A 14,534-nucleotide genomic window follows, 5' to 3' on the forward strand; every position below is an offset into this window, starting at 1 on the left:
GTCTCCTGTTTCTGTCAGAGCCCAAGGGAACAATATGAATGATCTTTACAGTAGTTAACTCAGCTTCTTTCATCCACTCCCTAGTGACAGAGGGGCACGGAGAGGTGGATATTAGGCTTCATCTTAACTGCAGTCACTGTGAGATGGACGAGTGCCGTGTTGATCTTGAGACTCAAAAAGTCATTTGCTTTTGTGAACCAGGCACAGAGTTGGCTGAGGATGGTGTGTCTTGCATAGGTAAGTAGATGTATGAGGTAGGCTGGTAGCATGTGAAACAGAAAATGCATGGTAAAAATCTGTATTCTGGACTTTAAGACGTCCTGAAAGTGTTCTCTGGTCTCTTTCTCAAAACTGGCTTCTGTTGAATGTTACCTTCTTTCCTGATGGTGTGTGCTACAGAGTTATTTTGCTAGGCTATGGACACATTGGTGCTGAGGCACTGGTTTGCTTTACAGCAGTATGTTTGGCATACTGGGCAGCACTGAGGAGAGTCAAATTTTGCATCTGGTTGTGCTGATGCTCACATTCTGCTCTGAAATCATGGAAGTTTGCACACTGAAGGAGTTGTCCAGCTAAACTTAATTTCCAGGTCCATCCTCTTAGAACCAAAAAAAATGTACAATGTAAAGGAGAATATACTTCCTGTGGGTTTGGACATATAAGGTGCATGTGCAGAATTGATAAGAAATTCTGAGTGAGTGATGTCTGAGGAAAACAAAAGACAGTGCCTGTACTTGCCTTACTTAAAAAGCAAGTGTTCAGAGCTCCGTTACTCAGTTTCCTTCATATTCTTGCCCAGCAGTTAGAGCAAGTGACTCCAGGATCACTCAAGATCCTGCTCTCAGCTTTGTCACTGGCGTGGGAAAATTGTTCTGTATTTCTACCATTCCCATCTGTAAAATGGGTAAAAAGCATGGTCATTTTGCCAGGGTGAAGTAAACCTTAATAGATGCCTTGCATGGTCCCGAGTGAGCATGCAGCTATGGGATACTTAGTACTGCACTTACTGTTATCAGGTTTTTCTGCCTGGATTAGGTGCCTTTGGGAGATGACATATTGCAGCCCTCCTTCTGCTTTTGCTGTGGTTTGGCATTGGTAGCAGCACTTTAGCACCCTGGCAATGTAATGTTCTTTCCACCTCCCTAACCTCCTGCCCCTGTTTTTTATGGCCTTGTTTTCATACCTAGAAAGTGCACATGTTAATTCGTTGATAGCAAACCATCTGTTTTAATGGCTTGATATTAACTGAGGGAAGTGAAACAATGAGCTATTAGAGGTCATAGATCCTGAGAACTGCTCATGCCAGAGGTTGCTCCTGCACTATAGCAGCAGCAGCAGAGTCAATAGAAGGAAGAGCAGAAAAATCTGTCTGAAAAAAAAGGGGCTGCTGGAAGATCATTTCAAACGTAATTCCTTCTTCTCCTGCCTCTGTTACAGCTGAGCCAGTGGTTCACCTCCCTCTCTCCTTGGTCTTGTCTGTAGTGACTTCAGCATTGGTGGCTGCTTTAATTTTGGCTTTTTCAGGAATCATGATAGGTGAGTGTTTCTCTGCAAAAGATATTTTCATATGAGGGCTGGATCTGAGCCAGGGATAATTGGGGCCTGGCAGGCAAAAGCATTCAGATTTTTAGCTGCTACTGTATTTAATGACGCCTTGGCACACATACACCTTAACTTCAGATTTCAGTAGTTGTTTCTAACCACAGTGACCAATTTGAGGAGGTTTCAGTTACTGACTGCATCTTGAAAGAGACATTACTGCTCGTGTTGTGGTGTGAAGCTGCCAGAACACAACTGCCGCTGTTTTTGTGAGAGCTGTTGGTGCTTAATGCCTAAAAGCAAGCTTGTATTTGTGTCTCTGTGTACATATTTAGCCTCTTAATGTGTGACATTTAAGTTTGAAATTCTCACATAGGTTCCACTTTTACAAACTACTGCTTAGTAGGATGTGAGAATTTTGGGCTTCTTTATTTGAAATTCTAAAAGGTATTTTTCAGCCTTTCATTTTCTGATTTTAAAGTTGCTCACCTGCATTCAATTGCAAGCAGAATAGATCTGAATCAACAAAAAGCAGCCAGGGATTCAAACCACAGCTTTGCCACTTTTCTTTGTCCACACTCTCTGGGAGAGCAGAGGGATGCAGCCAGAGCAGCAAATGGCAACTATTAAATTAGATTTGCGCAGCTGTTTCAGTTTGAAGAGTTTCAGGAGTTATCAGTTGCACACACATGGTCCTACATGTATGACATCTGGCCTGACAGTACTCCTTTAAAATTACTAATTACTTCTCAGGGAGTGGAAGAGTAATCCTCTTTCCATCCAACTAACCTATCATTGCCATCTCAGGATAGAGCAGCAATTTAAAAAATCAAAGCAAAAGCAATGAGGAGGAAAATGGAGGGCAGGAAGGGTTTGTGGGTAAGTCATTACATCCGTCTGCCTTTGCCAGTGTATGTTTACCCCTTAAATTCTTCCCCTGAGCAACATCTGCTGGAGAAGATGCGATAGCTATTACCGTCACAGTATTTGGGCTCAGTCCAGCTCCCACAGAAATCAATAGTAAGGGTAATAGTGACTTAACCTGCTCACAATTGGCATCTTGCTTTGAAAAAAAATTCTCCAATATCAGTTACTATTTCAAGGAATATCCACAGGATGTCTTCTTTCAAGGTGTGATTTCTAATGACATTTCAGAAGTATCAGTGAGGTGATTCAAGGAACATAACACTACCATAAACTGATTTCAAATTTAGTTCAGCATTGTTGTTTAGAAACAGGAAGTTTTCTTAAATGAGCTAGTTTAATGTACAGTGTGTTATTCTTGAGGTAACAGTTTAGTCTGTCCATTTTGAACAATATGATGCAATAAATAATTTCAGATTTTAGTCACTTCTGTGTGATTTAGGAAAGTTGGTTATACCCCAGCTCCCTCAAGTTCAGGTCTAGACTCATACTTGGAAGGTCCAGTTAAGCTACAAAGAACAAAACAAAAACCTCAGAACTGTGAAATCAGAGATCTCTGTAAGTGAAATTCATTTTACTTCTTCATGACCAAGCCTGTTTCTCCATAAGATGTGTAAATCAAAGGTTCCTGGATAACTTCAGATTCCATTTTCTATCTGTAATTATTTGATGTACAGAAATATGACAGTGTCACTGTCTGGTTTGATTCACTGAAAACTGGCCACACAGCAAATGCCAGTGACACGTGCTGCATGGCTGCTGTCCTGTTCCAAAGTCGCTCTGTGTCTCTGGTTTACTGTGTTCTCCGTATTTAGTATATCGTCGGAAGCACCAGGAGCTACAAGCCATGCAGATGGAGTTACAGAGCCCGGAATATAAGCTGAGCAAGCTGCGTACCTCCACTATCATGACAGACTACAATCCCAACTACTGCTTTGCAGGAAAGACCACATCCATTAGTGACCTCAAAGAGGTGCCTCGCAAAAACATCTCCCTCATCCGGTAAATTCACCTTTGCCTTCCCCATGCTTCACACTGTACACTCACGTATGCTGGCTCACTTACATGGGTGTGAACTCATGTCTTTGTGCAGGCACATAAAAATTCTCATGCACTTCTAGACTCATGCTCCTTTTTGTAAGAAAAATGTAAATCTGCAGTAGTTAGGCTTGTGAGGAGGGAACTAGACTTTGGCAGTCTCCTTAACCTTTTACAGGTGCAGTGTTAATCTTCTGGGATTATGAGAGGAACTGAAGAGTCATCACCAGTAATTCAGACACACCTTTTGCAGACTGCGCAATGAACAGCCCATTTCCAGTTTTAACTGATTAAATGCTGGGAAGGCTGAGGATTGTAGGAAGCTTTTTAAAAGTCTTTGATGTCATCTTTGGTAAAGACAATGACATCCTTAAGTACAATAGCAGGAAAAGCAATGGTTTGAGACTGCCAGACTATTAAGAGGACAGGAACATAAAGCCAGCAGGATGGTCATGTCTAGATCAGAACTTCTGGAAAGTTTGAAGTAGTCTCTTAAGAAGAAAACATGAAAATTCAGAATTCTTTCCCACCTTGCTCTCCTCCAGGGTACAGTGCATGCTATTTGTGAATGTGCCGTTACCCTGGTACTGTGCAGTTTTACACAAAAAGCCAAGAAGTGGAAGCATGAGAGCTTGGAAGACTAGGGAGCTTACAGTGCTACAAAGATGATGCTCAGAGCAGTCTGCGCAGTCTGCAGTGTTTTGCTGTCTCTTACCTCATTTCCTCTTACCTGCATATCTTGCTGCTGCCTTTGTCACTTGGGCTCTGAAAGGATTTTTGAAGTGTGGCAAGCTGCAGAGAGCACAAGCTACAGCCAGGAATTGATAAGGGCAGGGGAAGATGGGCTTTTTGGGAGATGGGTTAGTTATGAGCTGTAGAGATCTGGTTTATACTCTCAGTTTGTAACAAGCTGGTCAGGCATAGCGAAGAACAGTGTCTCAAGCTGCTACCTACAAAATGTTATTAAAAGAAGCAATTGAGTCACAAGCAATGCAAGTCCTCACTGCGGTTTCACTGCCTAGACTGGTCTTTATCCTGGCAAAACGACAAGAGAGAGCTTATGCAACAACAAAGCAGGTTGCCCTTAGCAGCGCCTGTTTGAACTGCCCGCAGGGCAATAGCCCTTGCAAAACCTGTCCACTGATAGACCAGAGAACAGAATCAGTGCAGCTCTCAGGCCAGACCTGGCTCTACCAGGAAAGTTCATGCTGTAGAAGAGAGCCTTTTGCCCAGACCGAGGTGCAGGCATGCCTCTTAGAGGCTCAGACCACAACTGCCCAATGTGCAGCCCATGCAGGGTTAAGAGGGACTCAGGACCTGGGATGCAGCCTCATTCTCTGCCAGAGTTCGCTGTGTTGTTACAATATGCCACCTGTGTGGTATAGCTGTTGTTGTAGCAGTCGACTTAACGTTAAGCGAGTGAACACTGAATAGACAGGTATGCAACATCTGTATCACAAGGACATAGGACAGGATCTGTTGTGTAATTACTCTTAATTCTTCTCTCTTGTACCCTTATTCAAAATAAAACTGTAAATTTCATAATATGATCAGTCCCAGAAACAAACCTCACCATGAATTTCCAAAGCTGAGTGCTTTACAAAGCACTATCATCACCATTTACTGGCTTAGGTGCTTACCCAGAATCACAAAATAAATCAGGAAAAGATACTTGGTTGGGAATTGAGGTCCTTTGAGAACCATTGTGCTTCCTAGTTTCTTGTTCAATATTTTCTTTAATGATGCATAAACATCATAGGAACTCTTAATGTACTCAGGGTGTGGGAACACCAAGGCTTAAGACCTATCCTTATTGACCTGTTATGGAGCATCCACTGCTAAAGCACTGACACCAAAGCCATAGAAGAGTGCTATCCATTACACACTGCACTGCCAGCAGGTTGATTTCACCGAGGACTGTTCACTTCGGAAGATTGTTTTCCCTACCAATTAAATACATTATAGGCGAAGGAAAGAACACATCAAGCTCTGGTCCTCTGTGTAGTGTGAGGAGCGATATCCTCAGTGTCAATATCCAGTTCTCCCTGATTCACTACAATGAAAATTGTGAGCCCATTCTGTGAGCTGTGACCACAGTGTTATAATGTGTGTTCTCTATAGTAAAACCTTCTTGTCTTCTCTGGTCTGTCCAGGGGTTTGGGCCACGGAGCCTTTGGTGAGGTATATGAAGGTCAGGTGGCAGGGATCCCCAGCGACCCCACTCCCTTGCAGGTGGCTGTGAAAGTAAGTGACAGTGTATGAGTTATCATGACGGTTTCATGCACCTCTCACCCAAGAGTCCCCCCAATGCATTATAAAAATGAAGATTAATTAAGTGTTACTGAAGGATGTGGCTGGAAAGGCTGCTGCTCTACTGCAAGACTTTAATCCATCATAGCGATGGTACAACTTGTAGCATATGGGCTTGTGAGACTATTAAAAAAGGTCTGTAAGTAGTAAATAGGCAAAGGTTTCCCATACAGCTGCAGTAGACAGCAGGTACGAGAAATAAATCCATGCTCTGTCCCATCCTCCACATGCTACACCTGGTGTTGTAACCTGTCCAAAGCCTTTGAGTCAGAGGCCAAAAGTCTTCACAGGGCCAAGAGCAGCTGGCACATACATCAAAGAGCATGCAGGTAGGAGATGTCTGGTTTTCCAGGGATCTCACCACTCCACTACAAGGTGGATATGTGCTGGATGTGAAACTAAATCCTACAAGATCCTGGTAGGGTTCTCCAGGCCTTCAGCAGCCCAGCTGGCTTGTTTTTACCTAGAGGTTACATAGCAGCACAGTCGTACTGCTGGTTATAGTTCATAGTCTTGCTGGGACTTAGCAGGATTGAACTGTCTGAGAGCTCAGGAGCTGTGGCTCTCATTCCTCATCCAGCAGAGTCCCATATATTGAACACCATTCCCTGTATGCTCTGAGCTATTTCCTTTGCTGGGAGGAAGATGACAGTGGCGTTAATGGGCCATGTGTTCTCATCTGTATCCCTCAACAGGCTTCACAATCTACTTTAGTAATGGTGTAGGTATTACCTTAGAATGTGGTTTCTTTTAGTGAAAAAATCATAGAAGCAAAGAATAGTTTGGGTTGGAAGGGACCTTCAAAGGTTATCTAGTCCAACCCCCCTGCAATGAGCAGGGACATCTTCAACCAGATCAGGTTGCTCAGAGCCCTGTCCAGCCCGGCCTGGAATGTCTCCAGGAATGGTGCATCGACCACCTCTCTGAGCAACCTGGGCCAGTGTTTCACCACCCGCATTGTAAAAATTGGTTTTGTCATGGAGGGTTGCTGCAGACAATGCAGCAATCACAAGGATTACTGCAGACAATGTTGGTGCTTTTGATTGTATCAGGTGTTCTATATCTGTAAGTTTAAATACATTCTCCTTGTCAACCTGTTCTTTCTTTTCCAGACGTTGCCAGAAGTGTGTTCAGAGCAAGATGAGCTGGACTTCCTCATGGAAGCTCTCATTATTAGGTGTGTGTGAATAAGATCAACAAGCACTTGTGTAGGCTTGCAAAGCCCAGCACTGTAAGGAAAATGATGCTTTGAGAGATTATGTCCACGCAACACATCTATACAGTAATTTTAGTGCATGGCTGTCAGTATTTTACGAAGAGGATAGGCATTGCCATCCTTTTGTATTCTTCTTACAAATGAAGACACCAAGGCACCAAATGATTACGGGCTGAATTTTCAGGAGACTCCACAGTGGATTTCATTATCCAAATTGAAAATCTTTAGGCCCAGTTTTCAGAATTAATAATAGGGTCTCTTGATTTCTCTTAGAGATCAGAACATGAGATAAAAAGAAACCTTAGCAGTTTTAGTTTGACTACTCAAAACTCACATATGGCATTGACCTAATGCTTCTGTCATATCACATCTCGGTGACTGAGTCCTAGGACCCACAGAAATAGTTTCCCATCATACTGAGGTCTGGAAGAAAATGGAATTAGTCTAGACCTCGAGGAATATCCCCTACATAAGCAGATCCCTTTGTCAGCATATTATTTCGGACAACTCTGCCCTGGCTCAGCTTCTGCCCCTTGGACAGTAAAATTAGGAGCAGACTTCCATTTTAGCAGACATTCTTTGCTTCCTGTTACCCCCAAGTCTTGCTGTAGCCTAAAAAGGATGCGGAATACAGGAGGTGGAAAAGCAGCCAAAAGCTGTTACTTCTCCACCTCCATTTCTGCACTACACAGATGGACACAGAGTGCAGGGGTAGCACTTTGGCTTGTTCCAGCTACCCTGCCTTTGAGATTTGTTACTTATTCTGAAAAAAAAAAAAATTCCCCTCAGCAAAACATTTTGATTCTTTTCTGTAGTTGTGCTTTTTGGATCAAAGCTGCTCCATAATTGAGTCTCCCTGTCTCCACAGCAAGTTCAACCACCAGAATATTGTGCGCTGTATCGGGGTGAGCTTGCAGGCACTGCCACGTTTCATCCTGCTGGAGCTCATGGCTGGAGGTGACCTGAAATCGTTCCTGAGAGAGACACGGCCTAGACCGGTAAGAAAAGAGAAAATTGAATTTTATTTAGTAAGCTGCTGCCACAAGGCAAATACATAACTATAAAAGAGCTGATCCATGCAGCTACTGTTTCCCAGCATTTCAGAGGGTCAGAAAATTTCTGTTGCTAGAAGACCACTCTATTGGCAGGATGCAGATGTATAGAGAGCAATGCTGCTGGGGTTATGCAGAGGCGCCTCATCCCTGGACTTTGCTAGATAGCATTACAGGTACTATCTAAAGAAAGAACAAAATGAAAATTAGAAAAACCCCACAAACTTCTACTCTTACCTTCCTCACACCCTCTGGGGGCAGATTGGGGGAAAGCATTAAGCTAGTAATGATAAATCCGTTATTTAAATTGCTGATCAGGTGCATTTCTGTGGCTAGCTGTCAGTACACGTTTGACACAGGCAAGAAGAGAATCAGGCCTGGAGCTGTTGACTTAATAGCAAATATCTTTAGTCCAGAGTTTTAAAGATTTTCCCACTGAAATCAGCATCAGTAGCAAATGAGTCAGAAATGTATGAGAAATAAATTATGACTTGAAGAGAGGAATCAGTACTTCAGAAGAATAAATTTTGCTCTGAGCCTCTGGATCAGGGAAGCACCCAGATGTTGTTGTAGTTTAGCACCATGGCCCAGCTTCATACTTTGTCTCTACATTTCTTTGACACAGGGCAAAGTGCTCAATTTTATCAGTACAAGAGAGACACAAATTGAATCTAACACATATAAATAAGATTATTCTTCAAGGCATTTTGACACAGATCGACTTTGTATTTTTTCCTTGCGGTCTGGTTTTCAGACATATAAAATGGTGTGTTGCCCGTGAGCACTGCAGTCCTGGATAGATTGCAATAAAGTGGCTCCTGCCTGGATAGAAAGCTAAACACACAGAAAGTTGAGATGTTTGAAATCTGAGCAGTCCTTATAAACAGAGGTTGGCTTTCTGCAGCACCTAGAGATGCTTTTGTTAGCTCATACAAATGGGCTGAACTTGGTGGTAGGAGAGTGGGAAAATTCATGTTTTGCAGTGTGGGCTCCGCTCTCATCCAGTGCAGAGCAGAACAGCATGGGCAGGGTGTGCTGCCTGGGAGGTGCTTGGTTCAAAACTGCCGGGGCAGGCTGTGCTAGATGGATGAAGTGGCAGGTGAAACGGGGTGGTGTAGGGCAAGGGCATCCACCACTTTACAATGGAAGCATCTTTTTGGCTCATTAAATTAGAGGGAGAAGCCAGCTCAGGGTCTTGTGAGGAAACACCAAGAACGTTAGTGTTGAACAGCAGGAATTTTTACCTACTTGCAGTAAGATGAAGCAGTTGCTTTTGTGGATGGAAAGCCTTTAATCTTCATAGGATGCAGTCATGGGAGCCTTCTGAGCTGAGGGATTTCTTTCTGTCTGCCCCTACCCCAGTCAGCAGTTCCTCCTTGTATGCGAGGGCTTCCATTTCTGTTACCGGTAGCTCTGTGCAACCCCTGTGAAAGCTCATGTCAGAAGAGGTGGACGGTTCACTCCAGGCACAGCATACCTTACTTCCTTGCTGTTTCTCTTTTTGCCTTTGCTCTCCTTTCCTGCCACTTCTTTCACTGTCTTGCCTGACCTGTATGAGGTTATCTGGGACTGACCATCAACTACTACTACACGCAGGAGCTGTTACCAGCACCTTGAAATCCTCCCCTGTTTCTGTGTTTTAACTTGCTCCCAGGACTGAAGCAGACCTGGGACTGATGCTGCTGTTTTCTGCTCTGTCCCATGCTTGTCACTCTTGGGGAAAGCCTGAGGTTCAAAGGCAGGTGGGCAGTTACAAGCCGGAACTGATTCAGAAAAATAATTTCCAGTCCCTCTGTAACAGCTGGGTGAATGTGGATGGCCTATGTGCAGACACAGATCCCGGTGTTTCAGTTCCATCCCTAACAGCTTCCTTCCCCTTGCCTTGCCCTGCTTCTGCTGCCATCCCATGCGGTGGATGCCTGGTGAGAATGACAGGGTAATTCATTCTCTGGCTGCGGGGGCAGCTTCTGAGGGGCTAATGGCAGCTGTGAGTGCTGAGAAATCAGCCTCTGGTGCACAAGCTTGACTGCTGGCTCAGAAACTACAAAGCTAGGAGACTGGCTCACTGAGGAGAGATGAGATGTGTCGGGGTGTTGTGCTCTGCGAGGTACGGGATGCAGCTGTGGAAGTGGCTTCATCCTCTGCATGTACTTGAGGTGTGACAGTCTCTGCACATGAGGCCCGTGGCTCAGTACTGCCGACTGTATCTTTGCATTGCTCCTAATGAACCGTGAGCTGCTTTGTTCCTCCTATTGCTCATTCAAGGAGTGCAGGTTGAAAGCAGGCCTAGCAGACTGGATGTCTAGTTTTCCAGGTCTGTTAACGGAAAGGAAAGACAAGGAACACTGCAGAGTAAACAGGCTTTTGTGAGCTTTGCTTCCAACAGGAATGAACTGAACACACAAGACCTGGCTGACTGACTCTGTAGCAGAGGTGCACTGCTCACTGTGCAGTAAACACCATATGAATTACTGTTGTCATTTTCACTTGGTTCTCTTTTTTTTTTTTCTTTCCCAGTTTTGTCTTTTCTATCTGATTTCCTTACTACCTTGTCTTTTGCACCTACTTCTGTTTTCATCCTGATTGCAGAAGATAAAAGATTTATGTGTTCATTCTCAACCTTCTTCCCCCAGTTGTTCTCCCCACTCCCCTGCCACTAACCTCAAATTCATTGGCCAGTTTCAGTGAAACTTAATAGAGATGTCAAAGGCATTCTCACCTCCCAGGGCTCCTGGAAGGAGAAAGCAACATCCTTGAATGAGCACTGAGCAGAACAGTTGTCTTGTTTGGCTTGCCAGCAAGAACCTGTGTGACTCGGAGCAAGCCACTGAAAAACATGGAAGGGAAGAGAGGGAATGGAGGAGAAGGAGGTAAAGCGAGGGAAGGGGGAAGTTAAGATGTTGCAAGGGACATGAAGTGGGAAGCTAGAGCTTCTGCAGGAGGTATCAGGAAATGGGATGCAACTTAATGGGAGATCAGGATGCTGCCAGCGCACAGGTTATTGGCATGTCGTTCGTCTGTCGTCTTCACATAAATAATGAAAGCAATGTTCAGCCAACACGTGGTGATTCTTCTGGACTCTAAGCAAGAATTGATCATATGTGTAAACCAAATATTCATCCAACATCACAGATACAATACCAGTGACTTGTGGAATATTGTCAGTTTGTGCCAGCCAGGTCTACTCTTGTAAGCTTCAGACTGAAACTTCTCCACGGGTCGAGGGTTTATGGTCCTGAAGGGCTTCTCAGCCCCATTTCTAGTAAAGTTTCACATCTATTATAGAATTACCCCTTCCTCCTCATCTGGAGAGAAGCATTCTGGTAGATTCAGAGATGCCTGGAATCAGAGCCTTTGCTCCTTATGAGTGTTGCAGAATTGTCTATTCTGGGAAGTTCAGTGCTGATCTTTCTCGCACACACAGCACAGCAATCAAAGAACAGCTCTGGAAGATAAATCGTATATGGATGAATGATTCCCCTCCTTTGCGTTGCACAGCCTGTTGCACAGAGCAGTGATTACACTGAACAGTACACAGAATTCCATTCACCTTTAGCAAGATTCAGCCTCACCCAGGGGGGTGTCAGGCGAGTGCTTCCAGCGTGCCCACTGCTCTGAGCAGTGGTGCATTGCAGCTGCCATTGTCCATTCATCTGGGGAGCAAAAGCTGTAAAGTGAATCCTTTGGTGTCTCAAGGCTGCTCCCCTTGCAAAATGTATCCCAAACCTCCATTTTTCAAACAAATTACATGGCTAAATTGTCCTTGGGTGGGCAGTCACATCTGTTTTAGGACTATATTTAGCCAAATAAAAGGTGGAAGGAATTCATCCGTGGAGGAGAAGGAAGGGAAAAAAAGGGAAAAAGAGGAAAAAATGCTATGCTGTTGAAATCAGCCTGTGGCTTCAGCCTACTGACTGCCTTGCAGTATAGCTCAGATCTGGAATCGATTACACATAAAGAATTGGGCTTTTTACTCAGTTTTCACTTCAGGTTTCTGACCCTTGCTCGGAAGAGGAGGGAATGGATAGAGATATTTATTTCCCATTGGTTGTGCCCTGAAGGGAAAAAAAGAAGGCATCTGCATCCTTTCTTACTGTAGCCATGTTGTGTAGCTGGTGAGTCAGTTTAACATGCAGAGATAAAAAAATATTATTCCCCCCTCCCCACAAAAGTGGGGTGAGAGAAAGGCTTTATGTTTTCAGAAAATTGTTAGTCTGCAAAAAGAAAGGTTTTAGGGGGAGATGCAGTCTGGTGTTTTAAAGAATCAGTTAAGTATATATATGCAATGAACTATACTGTGTAAATAATAAAATATAGGCAGGTGGTACATAGTCACAAACAATTTTCTTTTTATGGCACTGCACTGAAAAAAAGCAGGCTTTGTTCACACAGAGATGCAGCATTTTTCAATTATTGCATTAGTTGCGTGTTGAGGCCAGGTTTTTCCTAATCTCTTTAAGACTTTTTCTACGTTTTACGAGCCAGTGTTCCCTGTTTAACTACTGGCTGCTGCCTGCTGCAGAGCCTGGACTTACTTCCAGTCCCAGTTAGCAGTGGTTTAGATCAGATGGGATGGCCAGCACAGCATCACATCAGTCTGGAGATAGTTTCATCACAACAGACGGGCTGGCAGAGCCAGCAGTCCCTGTCACTGGAGAACCCGTGCTGCTTTGTGCATCGGTGGGAGAGACCCCTGGGCAGGTGTGCCTTTTGGGCACTGGGCAGCATGGTAGGTGTCACGAGAAAGAGCCAAAGGTTGGGACAGGCTTGTTTGGTCAAGTAACTAAGGCCACAGAGAAACACTTAGCTAGCAAATGGCAGCTGTGGAGTAAGCAGTCATAGAATCATAGAATGTCCGGAGCTGGAAGGGACCCACAAGGATCATCAAGTCCAACTCCTGTCCCTGCACAGGACAACCCCACAGTTCACACCGTGTGTCTGAGGGTGTTGTCCAGTCTCTTCTTGAACACTGTCAGGCTTGGGGCCGTGACACCTCCCTGGGGAGCCTGTTCCAGTGCTCCAGCACCCTCTGGGTGAAGAACCTTTTCCTCATGTCCAACCTAAACCTCCCCTGGCACATCTTCCTGCCATTCCCTGAGGTCCTGCCCGGTTGTTTATCATCACCCCGCTGGTCTCCTCCTCCTACACAGGACTGGCTGCAGGGATCACGGCTTCACACCTCGATGCAGACGCTGATGGTTTTGCTTCAGAGGCCAGCAAACGCAAGCTGGTACTCAGCCTGCCCTGCTCACTAAAGCATCTGCTCCTGCTGGCAAGGGCTGTAGCCTTCATCAGAGGGGCAGGGACCAGGAGTTGGCAGCCTTACTCTTCCATAGCCCTTGGCTACACAAACCTGTGTCAGTGCTCTGAGGGGCAAGAAAAAACCTACACAGATGTGGAGGAGGGAAAGAGCAAATGTGACTCATGCTATTATACCAAATGTCATTCTCATTGTTCAAGGTGACTTTAGAGAAGAGCTAGCAAAAATACAAAGAAACTGAGTGAGGACCAGTTCAGGCTACAGATCTCCTCAAAAATCAGGCTGAAAATTCACAAGTATCTCCCATGAGAATGGGGAGAAATTCTTACAGGGGCTTCCCAACAGAGCTGGAAAGTCAGATCCAGCTGTTCTGATTCTGTCCCTGGGATTTGCATGACATCGTGCCTGCACATCCTTTGCATAGTTCATGCATATGAGCTCTCTCTTGTGCATTTTTGCAATCCCTTTGTGTATTAACGTCTGGGCTATGTCACATGTTGGAGAGTTCCCAGTGCTGTACCAGTGATGAATCATGTCATGTTCTTGCTTTTAACCCATGTTTGTCATTTGTCTTTTGGTAGAATCAGCCCTCCTCCCTTTCCATGCTGGACTTGCTCCATGTGGCTCGTGACATCGCTTGTGGGTGTCAGTACCTGGAGGAGAACCACTTCATTCACAGGTAGGTGAGCACACCTGTGTCAGCATGGGCATGGCTTGCATACAGGCCAGGAGGGACTCGTAATATGCTGCTTGATGTTTATGTCCTGCTGCACTCTAGTGGCTGGATACCTTTAAACAAGGTAGGTAAAATCAGAATAATAGAAGCAATTAACAGACAGGCTGCTATAAACCATGTTGCAGAGGACTGAGGTTTTACCAAAGCCTCAGTGCATGCACTTGTGCAGCCTGTTTGGCTACTCTGCAAATGGAAACACAATCTTGTGACGGAAGTCTTCGAAGCTCTCCCCGTCATAAATTTTGCTTAGTGCCTTTCTGCTTGTTCTGGAACCCTTTTCTTCTCCCTCTTGAAGAATGGAAGTACAGCCAGAAGTGCAACACCTTATGACTATTGTTACCTGGTCCTGCAGAGCAGGGTGTTTGGCAAATGTCTATTATTCTGCCTGGAGCATTATGTAGAGATGAGTAGAGAGAAATTGTAGTTCACTCTCCTGAAAGAGTTACCCACAAGATATAC

The 14,534-nt window shown here is 44.6% G+C and overlaps 1 protein-coding gene across 3 annotated transcripts in view; it reads left to right on the top strand.

Moving 5' to 3' along the window:
- Positions 1 to 14,534, top strand: part of ALK (ALK receptor tyrosine kinase) — an 83,250-nt gene that overhangs the window by 57,345 nt on the left and 11,371 nt on the right. For all 3 annotated transcript variants that reach the window (XM_065630536.1, XM_065630537.1, XM_065630538.1), the window contains 7 exons: positions 85 to 237; positions 1,438 to 1,536; positions 3,279 to 3,465; positions 5,655 to 5,745; positions 6,924 to 6,988; positions 7,896 to 8,025; positions 13,921 to 14,018. In XM_065630536.1, coding sequence (XP_065486608.1) covers positions 85 to 237; positions 1,438 to 1,536; positions 3,279 to 3,465; positions 5,655 to 5,745; positions 6,924 to 6,988; positions 7,896 to 8,025; positions 13,921 to 14,018 — 823 coding nt within the window. The remainder of the gene's footprint in view (positions 1 to 84; positions 238 to 1,437; positions 1,537 to 3,278; positions 3,466 to 5,654; positions 5,746 to 6,923; positions 6,989 to 7,895; positions 8,026 to 13,920; positions 14,019 to 14,534) is intronic.

Source organism: Caloenas nicobarica, chromosome 3, assembly GCF_036013445.1.
Source record: "Caloenas nicobarica isolate bCalNic1 chromosome 3, bCalNic1.hap1, whole genome shotgun sequence".
Lineage (NCBI taxonomy): Eukaryota > Metazoa > Chordata > Aves > Columbiformes > Columbidae > Caloenas > Caloenas nicobarica.